The sequence below is a fragment of the Hyaena hyaena genome, unplaced genomic scaffold, assembly GCF_003009895.1.
Source record: "Hyaena hyaena isolate Hyena2069 unplaced genomic scaffold, ASM300989v1 scaffold_4, whole genome shotgun sequence".
Lineage (NCBI taxonomy): Eukaryota > Metazoa > Chordata > Mammalia > Carnivora > Hyaenidae > Hyaena > Hyaena hyaena.
The window spans coordinates 6,060,671-6,074,590 of NW_024080636.1; the positions used below are offsets into that span (position 1 = coordinate 6,060,671).

At 62.1% G+C, this 13,920-nt stretch overlaps 1 protein-coding gene across 1 annotated transcript in view; it reads right to left on the reverse strand.

Annotated features, from left to right (window-relative positions):
* CELSR1 (cadherin EGF LAG seven-pass G-type receptor 1) overlaps window positions 1–13,920 on the reverse strand; it is a 134,352-nt gene continuing 120,432 nt past the window's right edge. Inside the window, exons 23-35 of the mRNA XM_039237380.1 lie at window positions 13,609–13,735; window positions 11,192–11,392; window positions 6,837–7,011; window positions 5,744–5,856; window positions 5,269–5,348; window positions 4,622–4,748; window positions 3,834–3,959; window positions 3,250–3,344; window positions 2,879–2,982; window positions 2,487–2,636; window positions 1,895–2,128; window positions 1,086–1,347; window positions 1–351 (exon numbers count right to left, since the gene is read on the reverse strand). Coding sequence (XP_039093311.1) covers window positions 327–351; window positions 1,086–1,347; window positions 1,895–2,128; window positions 2,487–2,636; window positions 2,879–2,982; window positions 3,250–3,344; window positions 3,834–3,959; window positions 4,622–4,748; window positions 5,269–5,348; window positions 5,744–5,856; window positions 6,837–7,011; window positions 11,192–11,392; window positions 13,609–13,735 — 1,819 coding nt within the window. The 3' untranslated portion in view covers window positions 1–326. The remainder of the gene's footprint in view (window positions 352–1,085; window positions 1,348–1,894; window positions 2,129–2,486; window positions 2,637–2,878; window positions 2,983–3,249; window positions 3,345–3,833; window positions 3,960–4,621; window positions 4,749–5,268; window positions 5,349–5,743; window positions 5,857–6,836; window positions 7,012–11,191; window positions 11,393–13,608; window positions 13,736–13,920) is intronic.

The following is a 13,920-nucleotide window of genomic DNA, read 5'->3' on the forward strand; positions in this document are numbered from 1 at the left end:
CGGTCCTGGCCGGTCGGCGCACGGCTTTGGCTCGGAGTCCGGATCAGGCTGTGCCGGGAGTCCATGCCTCCTCGTGCCTGTGGCCTTTGACACTTGTCAGGGGTCAGCTGGGCCCGGAGTCCCCGGGGGCAGCCCGGAGCTTTGTGTCTGGACTGTCACACTGGCCCTGGGGCTGCCACAGGCCAACCCCCTCCCTCCCCCCCCCCAACAGAGCCTGATTCACTGGAAAGGCAGCGGCCCCTCAAGCTCCAAGCTCCGAGGGCGTGTCGACGCAGCACAGAGGCCTGGACGGGGGCGCTGGGCTCGTACCCCGCTTTCCTGACGGTTCAGATTGAAGTTTCGTTGCTGCCTCTGTGCGTGGGAAGAAGCCAGCAGGCGGGCGGAGGTCACACGGGCAGAAACCCCCCTCCTCAGGGGCAGGGAGCAGAGGTCCCCAGTCGGGACAGGGGATGCCCGGGGAGGGGCCTCCGAGAGGGAAGCTCAAGTGTGGACACAGCTACACTGGGCACGAGAGGGGGCAGGGGGGCCGCGCGGAAGGCAGGGCCCGTCTGAGCGTCACCGCAGAGCGTGGGGCAAGGTTGGCAACTGAACGCTTTAAGGGAGCCACTTTGGAGCACCCGGCTCCCGGTCTTTGCTCCCCTGCTGGGAGTGTGCAGGAGGGAGGAGCTACGGGGAGAGGCCAAGTTCGCAGAGGGGCGGCCCCAGAGTTTCGGTGTCCTGGACACCAAACAGGGCAGTAGTGACCTGGGTAAGACCCTTACAAAGTGCTCAGCCCGGCATGCTCTGGACCCTGAAGTTCGCGGCTGGGCAGGACTTGAGGGCTTTGGCCAATGTAGCCCCCACGGGGCCTCCATGTTGGCAGCACCCCGCCCGCCACCCCTACGACCAGGTCAGAAGTCCACTTAGTCTTGGCCTGGCTCCTCCTGACCCCCCAGAGGCCCCGCCCCTCCCCTGCACCCCACAGCTCCTGGGCCCTGGACCACCACCCCTCTCAGGACTGGACACCTGTCCCACGACAAGCGACAGACGGAAGGCTGGCTGGGGGCTGTTGGCGCAGCCCTGCGGCTGAGTCGGTGGCTACTCACTCGGAGTCAGAGCCGCCGGCCTGGGCGCTCCCGGCACGCACGTTCATGGCCACCCCGTTGAGGTGCTCGCACCCCGGCTCCCGGCGCGGGCTCTTGACGGTGATGGTGCCATCAGGGGCGCGGGCCCCGTCGCTGGAGCCCAGGGAGGATGAGCGCGACAGCGCGGGGCTCTGCTCACACTCGGCCAGCTTCTCCCGGAGCCGGCACTTCAGGGTCTTCTCAGTCAGGGGCGGCGGGTAAGTGACTTTGTTTTTCAAGATGCCTGGAGGTGGGGAGACTGAGAAGGTCACGATCGCTGCCCGATGCGGGGATTCCGGGAGGACTAGTTCCTGCAAACCCACCCACGCACCCCGCAGCCTCTGCTCTTCCCTCCGGGTCTCAGCGCCAGGCAGCGGGGCCCAATGGCGGCCTCTGTGCAGCCCCCACGGACCCCGGGACCCTGATCCGTCTCCACTGGCAGCCCCCTCCCACCCCCCACCCCCTCCCTGTTCCTCTGCAGTCCGCCTGGCCTACACCCCACCCTACCTGCACCTTGCCCCTCCCCCATTGCACCCAGCCCTAAAAGGACCCTGGCCCCACCCGTCCCCACCTCTGCCCCCACCCACTTACCTACCTACCTGCATTCCGCCTCGCCTACACCCCGCCCGCGGTCACTTTCCTCACCTACATCCTTCCACTGGGACCCCGCCCCTGCCTCACCTGCCCCCTGGCCCCAGGACCCCGCTCCCTCCCAGGAGGGTCCTGCTTCTGTCCCACTTCTCGCCGCTGTCCCCCCTGGGCTCCCAGGGCCCTCACCACTCCTGAAGTACCTTTTCTTTGCTCAGGGGGCTGGTTGGGGAGCGCGCCTGCAGGCCTCAGCGGACCCCCGCTCTCCTGGTCTGGGCGGCGCTCGCTGCAGTGATTGCCCTGCTCGTCCAGGTGCAGCTCCACGCTGACCTTGGTCTCCACCTTCAGGTGCGGCTTGTCGCCGGGCTCCTCACTGTCGCTCCCAGCCAGGCTCTCGTGGGGCCAGCCGGCTGGGATGTGGTTGGCTACAGTGTCCGCTGTGTCACAGGAATGACAGTCAACAAGTGGGGTCGCTCCCTGCTTGGCCTGGAGCTACACCCCCTGGAAGGTTCCTTAGTGTCCCTCCGTGGGGAGCTTGCATCCGTGGGGGCCCAGTACTCCCAGAGCTGTGGGCCCAACTGGGGCGCCCCCTCCAGGTGCTCAGAGAGCCAAGGTCCTGACAGTGGGGGCCCATCAGCAAGCCCCCACTGCGCCTCAACACCCTGAGCCTCACGCTGGCGCCCGCAGCAGTGATGGGGGTCAGCCTGTGTGGTCCTTGCAATGAGGACCCCCAGACGTCCCTGCCTGTGTTCTGCACATACTGAGGACTCAGCTCTCCCCCGGCCCCCGGCTCACCTTTGGGGGTGCTGTGGACGGGGCCCCGAGCCAAGTCCCATTTGTCTTCGGCCTCCGCCCCGTCATCCTCGCTGTCAGACGAGTGCGAGGAGGCGTAAGAGCTGCTTTGCTCATCCAGGGACAGTTCGCTGTCTGAGTCTGAATCGTGGCCTGCGGGGTAGACAGGAGGGACGGGGGCTCAGGCCAAGGGCAGAGTAGGGCCAGCTGGGCCCCGGGGGGGCAACCATCTCCCCACCGACTGCAATGTGACCGCAGACTCCTCCTCAGGGCTGCACGTGCAGTGACCGTGAAGCCCGTGGGTCAGGCAAGAGGTGGCAAGGAGCTGTCACCCACAGCCGCCCGGGAGGGAGATGCCCAGGTTGATGGGGGGCTGCCCTCCAGGGGACACCTACCGTGAGGCTTCTTGGAGCTCCTGGGGACAAAGGACGAGTCTGGCTCCCCATGGCCGCCCCGCACTGGCCCAGAGGACACGCTCAGCTTCTGGCCCCCTTCGTCCCTAGAGAGGATAAGCGGGTTGGGCTCGGCACCACCACTGAGGGGATTGCATGGCATGGCCCTCCAACATCACCCAGCACCTTCTGCACGTGCCAAGACGGCCCCATGGGGCTCTGGAAGGTTCTCTGCCACAAGAGACTCCCAGAACACATGGAGAATTCATCAACTGGAACAGCAGGGGCCCTTCCTGCTGGCTTGGCCGCCTCTGTGTGCCCCGAGCGCTGGGCGCCCGTCCCCCCAAGCCGAGCAAGGGTGCCTGCGGCCTGACCTGACGGTGCTGTCCAGCGAGGCGGTGGACTCGCCCAGGGCCGTGCGGAACATGTTGGGCTCATCGCTGCAGGTGTGGTTGCAGTTGAGGGAGCGCTGGGGGAGGAGACACGGTCATTCGCACAGCAGAGGCCACCGGGGTACAGAGGATGGCGCTGGACACCCACAGCAAGCCCCAGCTGGCACCGACTGTCCCCTGCTGGGCACAGAGTACAGGGGCCTCATGGTGGCCTGGAGGGGAGCGTCCCTCGGCCTCCACAGTGGCCAGAGAATGGCTTCCTTCCCACAGCCACGACCTCTGGCCGGGGTTCCACTGTGCTGCCGCCCTGTCCTCCGAGACCCTGGAAAGTGGGGCTGCAACTGTGACAGACGCCATTTGGTGAACTGTGCTCTGTTCCCAGGACATCAGGGATGGCATCAGGCTCGATGCCACTCTCCCAGAGGGCTCTGGGGTGCCCCCTCTGTGAGGGACCCGCAGACCACGCAGCTGCAGCTAATGCTTGGTCTAGGTGCTCACACGGAACCCCCGGCCAGCGGAGCAGCCTGGACCCCAGGCCCTACGTGGATTCCCTGGGGACCGCCTACCGTCAGAAGGGTGGCCCTCGTGGTGGCCGAGTCATCTGGGTGCAGCTTCTTTCCAGCGAGGACCCCCTTCAGGTGCTTCCGGACCTCCCTGTTGAGCGCGCAGTGGAACAGGAGGACGAAGAGACCCTGGAGGGAGGGGTGGCCGGTCAGGGCAAGGACTGGCCCTTGGGGAAGCAGCCAGGGTCCTGTGGCTGCCACACTGCAGACCCACCTGACTGGGGACACACAGGACACAGCCCACCAACATGTGCAGATGGCCGCTGCGGCCCGCATAGACCCCCACCCCCTGCCCAGGGCTCCTGCCTGCTCAGGGGGGCGGGGCCAGGGGCCAGGAAGGCCCCCCTGCTTCCAGGCCATCCGCGTCCCCAACATGACATCCTCAGTCAGCTTACTGGGAAGCCCTCAGTGTGAACTGTTAATGGCTAATACCCTCCCTGAGGACGCACGTGGGATTTACTGTCACCTGTGGAGGGAAAATGTGCCCGTGGCACTGGCTGGGCCAAGGACGGTGCCCTGGGGTCCCTGAGAAGTCCCTGGAGAGAGCTGTGTTTGGGACACTGGGGCCCTTGGGGGCGGGACCGCAGGCGGGGAGGCCTCGCCGTCACCCCTGGTGCACCGCCCCACTGTGGCCCCGAGTGTCTTGAGAGCGAGGACACGCCCGGATGCTGGGTCCAGGTGTCCCCAGGGACGCCCTTGGGGCATCTCAGAGTAGAGGCAGCACAAGTGACCCACGGCCTCACCAAGGCTGGGCCACGAAGCGGCCGCCAGTGTCCCGGACAGCTGCCCACCTGTAAGCAGCTGAAGACGGCAAAGAGGTAGTGGCAGGTCAGCGCGTCGCTGTTCACGGCCAGCAGCCCCAGCAGCCAGGTGGCGCTGACGAGCAGCAGCAGGAGGAAGGCGGTGCGCAGCAGGGAGCTGGGGGGGGGGGGCGTGGAGTGACTCGGCCTGTCCCCCCCTCCACCAGGGGTCCGCCGGGCTGTCCACCGTGTATCTACCCCGTCCTTCCCTTCCTAAAACCGTTTTACAGCACCTCGCCACTTCTCCACTCCTACATCACCATCACCAACCCAGAAAGTTCAGAGGCCCCGCCCACGCCCTGCCTGACCCCACTCTGCTGTGTCCAGGCACCTCGGCTTCTCCCCACACCCGCTGTCATCCTTCTCCCTTCCCTCTCCATCCCGATCTGTTAACGTGACGCTGGTGAGGGGAACGGAGCCCGGACGTCAGCCTTCCCTTCTCCCCTCAGCATATGGACCAGCAAACGCTGCGGGTCCTCCGCCCCAACGTTTCTGGGATCCCCACGTCCCTCTCCCCCACAATGCGCTGCAGGGCTCCCAGCCTCTCCCCACTGCAGCCGGGCCGCTGGGTGACGGGCGGGCGCTCTCCAGACCGGGTGTGCAGACCCGCACCGGGGTCAGTGTGGGCACCCACTCACATGACTCCTTTCCTTTCGTAATAGTGGTGCTTTCTCTGACAGGCCACCTTTGCAGACAGGACAAAGAGGACTGTGTTGACCTGAAAAAAAGTTACAAAAACCAAAGTCAGGCGGCCAGCTCGTGGGTATCGCTTCAACAGATCTCCGAAGACCAAATGCCCTGGAGGGTCTGTGCCGGCGTCTCGAGAGGCTGGAATGGGAAGGCTTCGGGGCCCCCACCCTACCTGCCCACAGCGACCCCGGGATGGGGGGGGTGCTGGACACCGAGCGGCCTCACCGTGGACCTGGATGTGGAAGGAAACCCCAAATCCACAGGCCTAAGGGCAAGGCCTCATCGCCGTGAATCAGCCTTTCCTGCCCAGCAGGCCCCTCTGAAGAGCCAGTGGCCCCATGGACCCCCAAGACCCCTTCCAGCCCACACACCCCACTTCCCACATTTCCCAGAACCGTGGGTTCTGCGGAGTCCCAGACTCACAATTATAACCGTCCCAATGGGCCCAGCGAAGCTCCAGATCAGGGTGTCTCGAAGGGACAGCCAGCAGAAGTCTGGGTTTCCGTAGCCCTGGGGGTCCAGGCCCACAGCGAGTCCTGCACGGGGTGGGGCGGTGAGGCCACACGCGGGGGAGGCCCCTCCTGGGCGGCGCGTGGTCACAGGTGGGCATTCCCAGCCCTGCACACACACGCATGCACGAACACACACACTCCATACAGACCACACCCCCCCCCTCATACCCCAGGTACACCATACAGACCACACCCACCCATGTAGATCACATGCACATACATACATACTACATACAGACCCCATAGACCACACACAAACCACACATATGTACACATGCTACAGACCACACCCCCACATACAAACCACACATATCACACACACACACTACACACCACTTATGACATGGAGAGCACACACCCCACACCCCACTTATAGATCACACGTAGCTCACGTGGCCCAACCACACATACCTTACAGACCACACCCCAGATACAGAACACATACTCTACATACAGAGTGCACGCATACACGGCAGAGCGTGTACATAGGCATGCCCCACATGCAGCACACACGTGTGTACATACAGCACATACAGACCACACACCCCACACAGACCACGTACACACACGTGCATACTACACACAGACCACACGTACCAAACACACACACGCCACAGGCACACACATTCATACCTGCCCACCCACCCAAACAGTGGGCAGACACGGAGTTTTTGTCTGTTAGCCGCCACAAACAGAACCCTGAGCAGACCCGCCCCAGTCCCAGGGAGCCCGCCCCTGACGGGAGATGCGTCCCCGCAGCGCACACTGAATGATCATGCTCGCATGTGCAGACAAGGGCAGGGCCTCCTCTGCCCCGGGCCAGGCAAGCCGGGCACCAATGACAGAGGGGGCCAGGGAGCCTGTTGGCCCAGGACCGGGGTGGGGGGGCAGGGGCGGGCTTACCTGAGATGGGCTCCCCTGTCTGCAATGCCACATGAATCCCCCAAACAGTGGTGGGTTCCCTGCCCACGCCACCCCAGCCGAGCAAGTCCTTGAGTCCTCACCTGTGATGATGGCTGGGACACCCCAGCCCACGACGTAATAGAACCTCATGGGCCCGGCGTCGATGTTGCGCACCTCGGTCAGCATGCGGTAGACATGCAGGCTCTCCACGAAGGTCCAGGCAAAGGTACTCATGTAGACATAGTGCAGGACGATGGCAATCACCGTGCACAGGAACTGCGTGGACAGGGAGGGTGGCTCAGCGCCAGCCCCGCACCAGGCGCCGAGGGCCAAACGGCACCGGGTGGGGAAGCAAGCGACCAGATCAGACCACTCTGCAAACATGAGGGTATGGAGGTCTGAGAAAGGAAGCCAAGTGAGCTGATGTTTCCTGTTTGATCCACCTGGGAATGGCCGGGCACTACCAGTCACGGTGCCTCGGGCTCCCAATGGGGAACGGACGGCAGGAAGTGAGGCAGCTGCGGGCCTCAGGGACCCACTCTGCCACCCAGATCAGTGCCTGGAGCCATCGCAGCGAGGGGGCAGAGGGTAGGCAGAGCCTCTGGTGTTTTCCTGTGAAGCTAGAAACTTGCATTTTCACATCACGGTTCCAAATTCTGATATACTGACATTTAAGGTTAAAAGAAATAGTACAGAGGCAGCTGCTCAGGCTGTGGGCCCCAGGCTGTGACGCTGGCCTTCACCACCACCCTGGACCCTTGTGTGGGTCTCCAGGGTCCAGCAGGTGTGGTCAGAGGGAGGGGAGGCCTCACCCTTTGTGACCTCACTGTCAAATAAGTTCATCCTGCCTGCACTGAGTTAACAGAGCCTTATACTTCCTGCTCCCCAAAAGAAGAGAAAGGAGAGGATTTGCTCTGTGTCTGCCCTCAGCTGCGCAGGGCTGCACCTCCAGCCGGTGGACAAGTGCCAGGAGAAAACCAACTTCCGCAGGGCAGCCAAGGGTCAGCATCCCGGCCTCTCCAGGCCTTGGTGAGCCAGCCCGCCCGGTGTCCCTTCGAACGGGAAGAAAGTGGTATCAGGGAGGGGCTGGGGGCACTGTTTGCTCACAGGGAGCCCAGCCTCTTGAGGCCACCAGTGCAAATCCAGTGCGAGGTGCTCTAGGACGGGCCTTGAACAGCTCTGTGCCTGGGCCCAGAGTGGCCTCACATGGAGGAGCTGAGCTGGCCAGGGGTCCCTAGGCTGGCTGGCGGGGAGATGTGGGCAGGTGCCCCCCGCCTCCAGGTCCCAAGAAGTTGGGCAGGTGCTGAGGGGGGAGCTGTGAAAGGGGAGGGATGAGAAAGTCCCAGACCCCGCCTCTCCTGGCCCCCCACCCCCTTTCCTGGCCCCACCCACACCCAGGCCCTGCTCCTCCTGGCCCCACCCACATCCAAGCTCCACTCCTCTTGGTCCCACCCACTCCTTGCCCCACACCCACCCAGGCCTTCCCCTTCTGGCCCCACCCACATCCAGGCCTGATCCATCCCACCCAGCCTGCCCCCTTTGCCCCACCCAATCCTGGCCACACCCACACCCCCCCCTCCTGCCCCCCCAAACCTCACCTCCCTTGGTCCAACCCACACCCAGGCCCTGCCCCCCGCCCCCCCAAACCTTGCCTCCCTTGGTCCCACCCACATCCAGGCTCCACCACCAGGGCTACCCCTCCCCCCAGGCCACAGTCCACCCCATTCCTGAGACATTCTGTCCAATCATGGCTGCCGCCAAGTCAGCACTAGCTCCCAGGGTCTCAGTGTCCTACCAAGGGGTCCCCCCACCCCACCCAATAGACACAGGAGCAGGAGACCCAGCCACCACCCTAACCCACACTAGAGGCTGCTCCGCTCAGGTGCCAGCTGTTTGTGGGGCGCTCACCAGAACACACGCTGGCTGGGAGCATGTGTGACACCTGCTGCCATGTCAACCTTACAGGCCAGGTCCTCCTGAACCCCACAGACGTGGGAAGAAATGATTTTAGCAGTGACATGTGTCAAACACCGTACAAAAAAGGAAAAACGGCATCTTGGGTTATGAGCGGACATCCTGCCCTTTGCCTCTGACTCAAGAGTCAGGAGACAGGGTGAGTCTGCCCTTAGTGATGGGCAGGGCCGTCAGGATGCCAAGGGTGAGCCCGGGGCAGAGGGGACCCCACACCAAACAGCCCCAGCGGCCCCCGTATGCAGAGCACAGCTGGCTCAGAAAAGGGAGAACAATGAGTTTTGCTGGTGTGTTGCCTTAAATAACGTGATAAGTAAACTCACAAAACCACCTTTGGATAAAAAGTGTGAGAAATACATTTTAAAATTTAACGGGGCTGTACACGTATACACTTTTACACTAAATGTACTACCTTTCGCAGCAATGGAACACAGACAAAATGCTAAAGCATAATAAATCATTTCAGCCTGCCAGTGATCCGGGAGATGAAAAACCTTGCCCAGAGATGGGGCTGTGAGTTTACAGAAAACCATAAAACCCAGGCGCCGAGCCAAGCACCTACGTTATGTGCGGCCGGCACTCCCGCTCTCCGTGCTCACTGGTGCGCGGCTAGCTGGAAAGTTCCTTCCCGGCAGAGGGGAGTCCGTGCCCAACACCAGCGGGCGGCCTCTCTGCATCTCACACGTGCTATTTAGCTGCAAGCAATGGCTCGCTACCGACTCCATATTCCCCTCGGCTGAGACCACTCCAGGGCACACTTAAAGGGTTTTGACGAGAGTCGGGTGGCTTCCCACCCTGAGTCTTCGCCTGTCTGCTGCGCTGGGGCAGAGGTGCACCTGCCTGGCCAAATGTGCGGAATCCCCTCCCGGCACCCCCCCGGAGGAGGGCGCTCCTCCCGGCCCCTCGCTAGTCCAGGGGTCACCCTGGTGGGCAGCCTGGTCTCAGCGGGTCCCTCCTCTGCCGGGCCTGCTGCTACATGAGTCACCACTGTGAAACCCAAGGCCTTCAAGGCTGCGTGTGACACACTGCCTCGACCTACCCCCTTCCTACTGAGGATGTCGGGCCACCTGAGGGGGTCCAATCGGTTGAAACAAATGAGGAGGAGGGGCTCAGGCCTGCATGTGGCCCTGACTGGCCGGCTGGAACATTCCATGTTTTTTTATTCCACTTCCTCTCCTGGGGCTGGTCATGTGCAGGGACGCCTCCCCACACACCTCTCCACGTTCTCCCCAGACCCCACAGGAGTGGCCAGCCATCCTGAGTGTCTCTCTCACTCGGTGGCGTCCTCACCTACTCATCCCCCTTCCAGAGACCTAAGGCACCTTCCCTCTGGTCTCCATGCACACTTGGCCATGGCTCCCACCCTCTGCCCTGTGCCTGCTGCCCTGGCTTCAGTGCCAGGCCTCGCCTTCAACCTGCATACCAAGGACAAACAACCCCACCCTGGCTGCGACTGCCCTTGGTCGTCTTCCTGCCATGCAGCTCCGGTCACTCCACAGCACAATGCTGGCGTGGCCCCTCAGGCTCTGGGTGGTACCCGACTGGTCCCCACTTATCCTGGACCCCCCCCCCCCAACTGCACGGTCAGCCCTTCCTGAACCGGGCACAGCCTCCCCCCCCACCACGTGCCACCATCACACTGTTTTGGCATGGGATACTCGTGAGCCACCGTCTGTGTCCATGTCAGGAAGGTGGGCTCCACGGGCAGGGGCTGGAGGGCCTCTGGGATCTGGGTCTCTAGTGGGTTTGACTGAGTGACAATCACTAAGTCCGTGCAGCATGAGGAATGAAGATGCGACCGCCGTGCCACCAGCACCCGGTGACCATGGTGGAAGGGCCCACGGCTCTGCTCAGCTGGCCTTGCATCTCCCCAGGGCTATCAGGGTCGCCACTTGGTGTTGGACACATAAGGGAACATGCACCGAGCGAGCAGTGTGCCTTGAACAGTCCCTCAATCTCGAGGGTCCTCACCTGTGAGAAGGGATGCTACCACCTCCCGGGGCCCCAGGGGGATCTGGTGGCCCGAGTGTGTGTGCAGAGCCTCGGCACACGGCCTGCACCTCCCCCCTACCCCGTGCCCACTGCAAGTGTGCTGTGACCCTCGTGTTCTGCAAGTGCCCTTCATAAAAATGGAAAATTGCTTTGCCCCCAGTCAGGTGCTGCCTAAGCCATAAACCTCCAAATTCCTAGCGCTTCTCTCTCCTACCTGTCACATCGGCTGTTCCACACCCCACCCCCTGGGGACCTTGCTGCAACCAGCAGCCTGTCCCTCCCTGCACCCCGCTGACACACCAGGGGCTGAGATCTCTCGCATCCCACAGAAGGCCCAGCAGCCCTGGGCCCCACAGCTAACCTCCCACTGTCCCTCCGGGCCAGCCCACTCAGCATCTACGCTACGGTCACTTCCACCCACTCCTTTGTAAGTTACAGGCCCCAGCCTTGGAGAAGGGGGGACCCTCAAGGAGAGGAAGCATGGGGGCCTCACCGGGTTTCCGGTCTGGGTGATCCCAATCACGAAGACCAGCTGGGAGAAGAACAGTGCCACAATAAGGTTCTTGTGGATGCCGTGCAGGTTGGAGCGCAGCGTCCGCACCAGTGTCAGGAGGACGAAGGCCACCAGCAGGGCGGCCAGGGACAAGGACACGGCAGTGTAGGTGACGATCTTCAGGGGCAGGACCTCTCCGTGCTGCGGGCAGGGGGGCAAGGCAGAGGGATGTAAGGGTCTTGCTTGGACGCGGGTTTTGTACGATACACAACAGTGACGCAGTGATTATCACGGACAGAAGCCAACACGACCCTGAAACAGTTCTCAGGCTGGTGAGGAACTGAGAACAAAAGCCAGATGAATTGTTGGGGGCAGAAGGTAAAAAATGAGTCCCAGAGAGGGATGGGGGGCGGGGCACAGCACGGCGAATGGACCGTCCACTTAAACGTGGCTGAGGCCGTGCACCTGTGTTATGTGTATTTTGACATAATAAAAAACCACATCGGGGCGCCTGGGTGGCTCAGTCGGTTAGGCGTCCGACTTCGGCTCAGGTCATCATCTCACGGTTCGTGGGTTCGAGCCCCGCGTCGGACTCTGTGCTGACAGCTCAGAGCCTGGAGCTGCTTCACATCCTGTGTCTCCCCCTCTCTCTCTGACCTTCCCCTGCTCATGCTGTCTCTCTCTCTCTCTCTCGGAAATAAAACATTAAAAAAAATGTTTTTTTAAATAAAAAACCCCCACAAACACAATGAACACAGACACCTCACACGTGAATCCTACGCTCAGGAGATGCTGAGACTGCCTGCCCCAAAGTCTGAGCTGAGAGGGACTCCTTCCAAACAGACTCTCACTTGACACAGAAGACAGAGGAGCCCCAGCTGCACCGACTGGGACACCTGTCCTGCGCCCGGTGCCCTGGCCGAGTTTTGGACCTTGGGAAACAACCAGCGTCGACTCTCTGGTAACTTCCAGAAAGTATTGTTCTGAACTCATGACTCAAACAGATTTGAGAGCTGGGGCACCCAGGGTAGGGCTGGGAGCTGGGACCGGGTGGGGACCGGGTGCCGAGGGCTCAGGAATCTCTCCTCCTGCAGCCTGTGCAGGTGTGGCACTGGGGTGGCCCAGAGGCTGCACCCAGAGGGCTCCGGACCTGAGGCTCAGGAGCAGGGAGTGGGGAGTCCTAGTCTAGTTTGACTTCTCGCCCCTGAATTTTGGCTCTCCCCACCTGTGAGTGTGCTCCTGGCCCCATCTAGCTTCCTGGCTAGGGGAGGAAGGTCCCCCCCCAGCCCGCCCTCACGTAGACAAAGGCCATGAGGCTCCCTGCTCTTAAGTGCCACCTGCTCACAGGGGCTCCATGGTCAGGGAAAGGCTTGATGGCACACCCTTCACTCTTGTCACCCTGGCCACCATCAGCAGCAACCTGTGGCTGTTACTCTCCCAACAATGGGACAGAAACTTGGTCCCCTGCACACCAGAGAGCCTGGGAGGGATAGTGGCCTGGCGTCCCAGGACACATCCCAGGTCTGAAAAACAGGTGACAGGTGAGGCCACCCAGGCCTCCCTTCTGGCTCTGAGACACCAGCGTCAGCACATGTCCGCACCCAGGCTGACGTCGCTGCCATGCCCGCTGGTGGGGCCCGCTGCCCTATTCACCCCATTCACCTGCAGGCTGACAGAGGCTGGGTCGCATTCCCAGGCTGCGGAAAATGAGAGGAGGTCAAACGTCAGTTGGCCTCAGTGCCTCCTGACCGAGGCCCCTCCTTTGAGTCTCTGGGGCAAGTGTGTGAGGTGCTAACAGGAGACACTCCCTTTGTTCCAGCCAGTCGGCTCTTTTCTCCCTTAAAATTTAAATTGGGGTAGAAAAAGGGGCGCCTGGGTGGCTTAGTCGGTTGAGTGTCTGACTTCAGCTCAGGTCATGATCTCCCGGGTCATGGTTTCCAGCCCCACGTTGGGCTCTGTGCTGACAGCTCAGAGCCTGGAGCCTGCTTTGGATTCTGTGTCTCCCTCTCTCGGCCTCTCCCCAACTCATGTGCTCACTCACTCTCGCTCTCTCAGAAATAAAAAAAATAATAAAGCAGGGTAGAAACAGAACACAGAAAATCCTGCTTTGCAGTGAGGATCAATTCCAGGGCTTTCTTTTCAGTCTGGGGCTCAGGGTCTTTCACTGTGGGTTTTAATTTACAACCCAGGCTCTTTGAGAACTCTTTCCCGGGAGTTTTGTTCTGGAAATCCCGGCCAACTCTGGCCAACCCTCCCGAACGGAGTTTTTAGTCATGGCTGGGGTTTGTTAGAAATGCCTGGGAGAGAAGATAGGGCTCATCGAGGGGACACGATGTGGGGGAGGCTAACTTTGAGAAGGGATTCATCCCTGGACACACTTGCCAGAGGGGCAGGGCTGCCCATGGGGCCGCGCCCACCTCGCGTCTGGAGACATCCATGAGCACGGCGAAGCTGGTGGTGAGGCTGCAGCGGCAGGCAACGTGGGTCCGGTTCCGGGACAGAAGCTCGCAGCCCTTGGCCGACCACCCTCCAGTCCCCCCGACGCTGCAGAGAAAAGGCGGGCATGAGGTGGCTCCTTCCTCAAGGGGGCATCTCCAAGGCCCAGCTGCCCCGGGGGAGCCTGAGATAGGAGCCACAGGCACCGGCTAGGCAGACAACAGCCGTCGGGACTGTGTGGACCCTCTCCCTCCCTCTCACGGCTGGGGAGCGCCTCCATCCTCTGAAGTTCA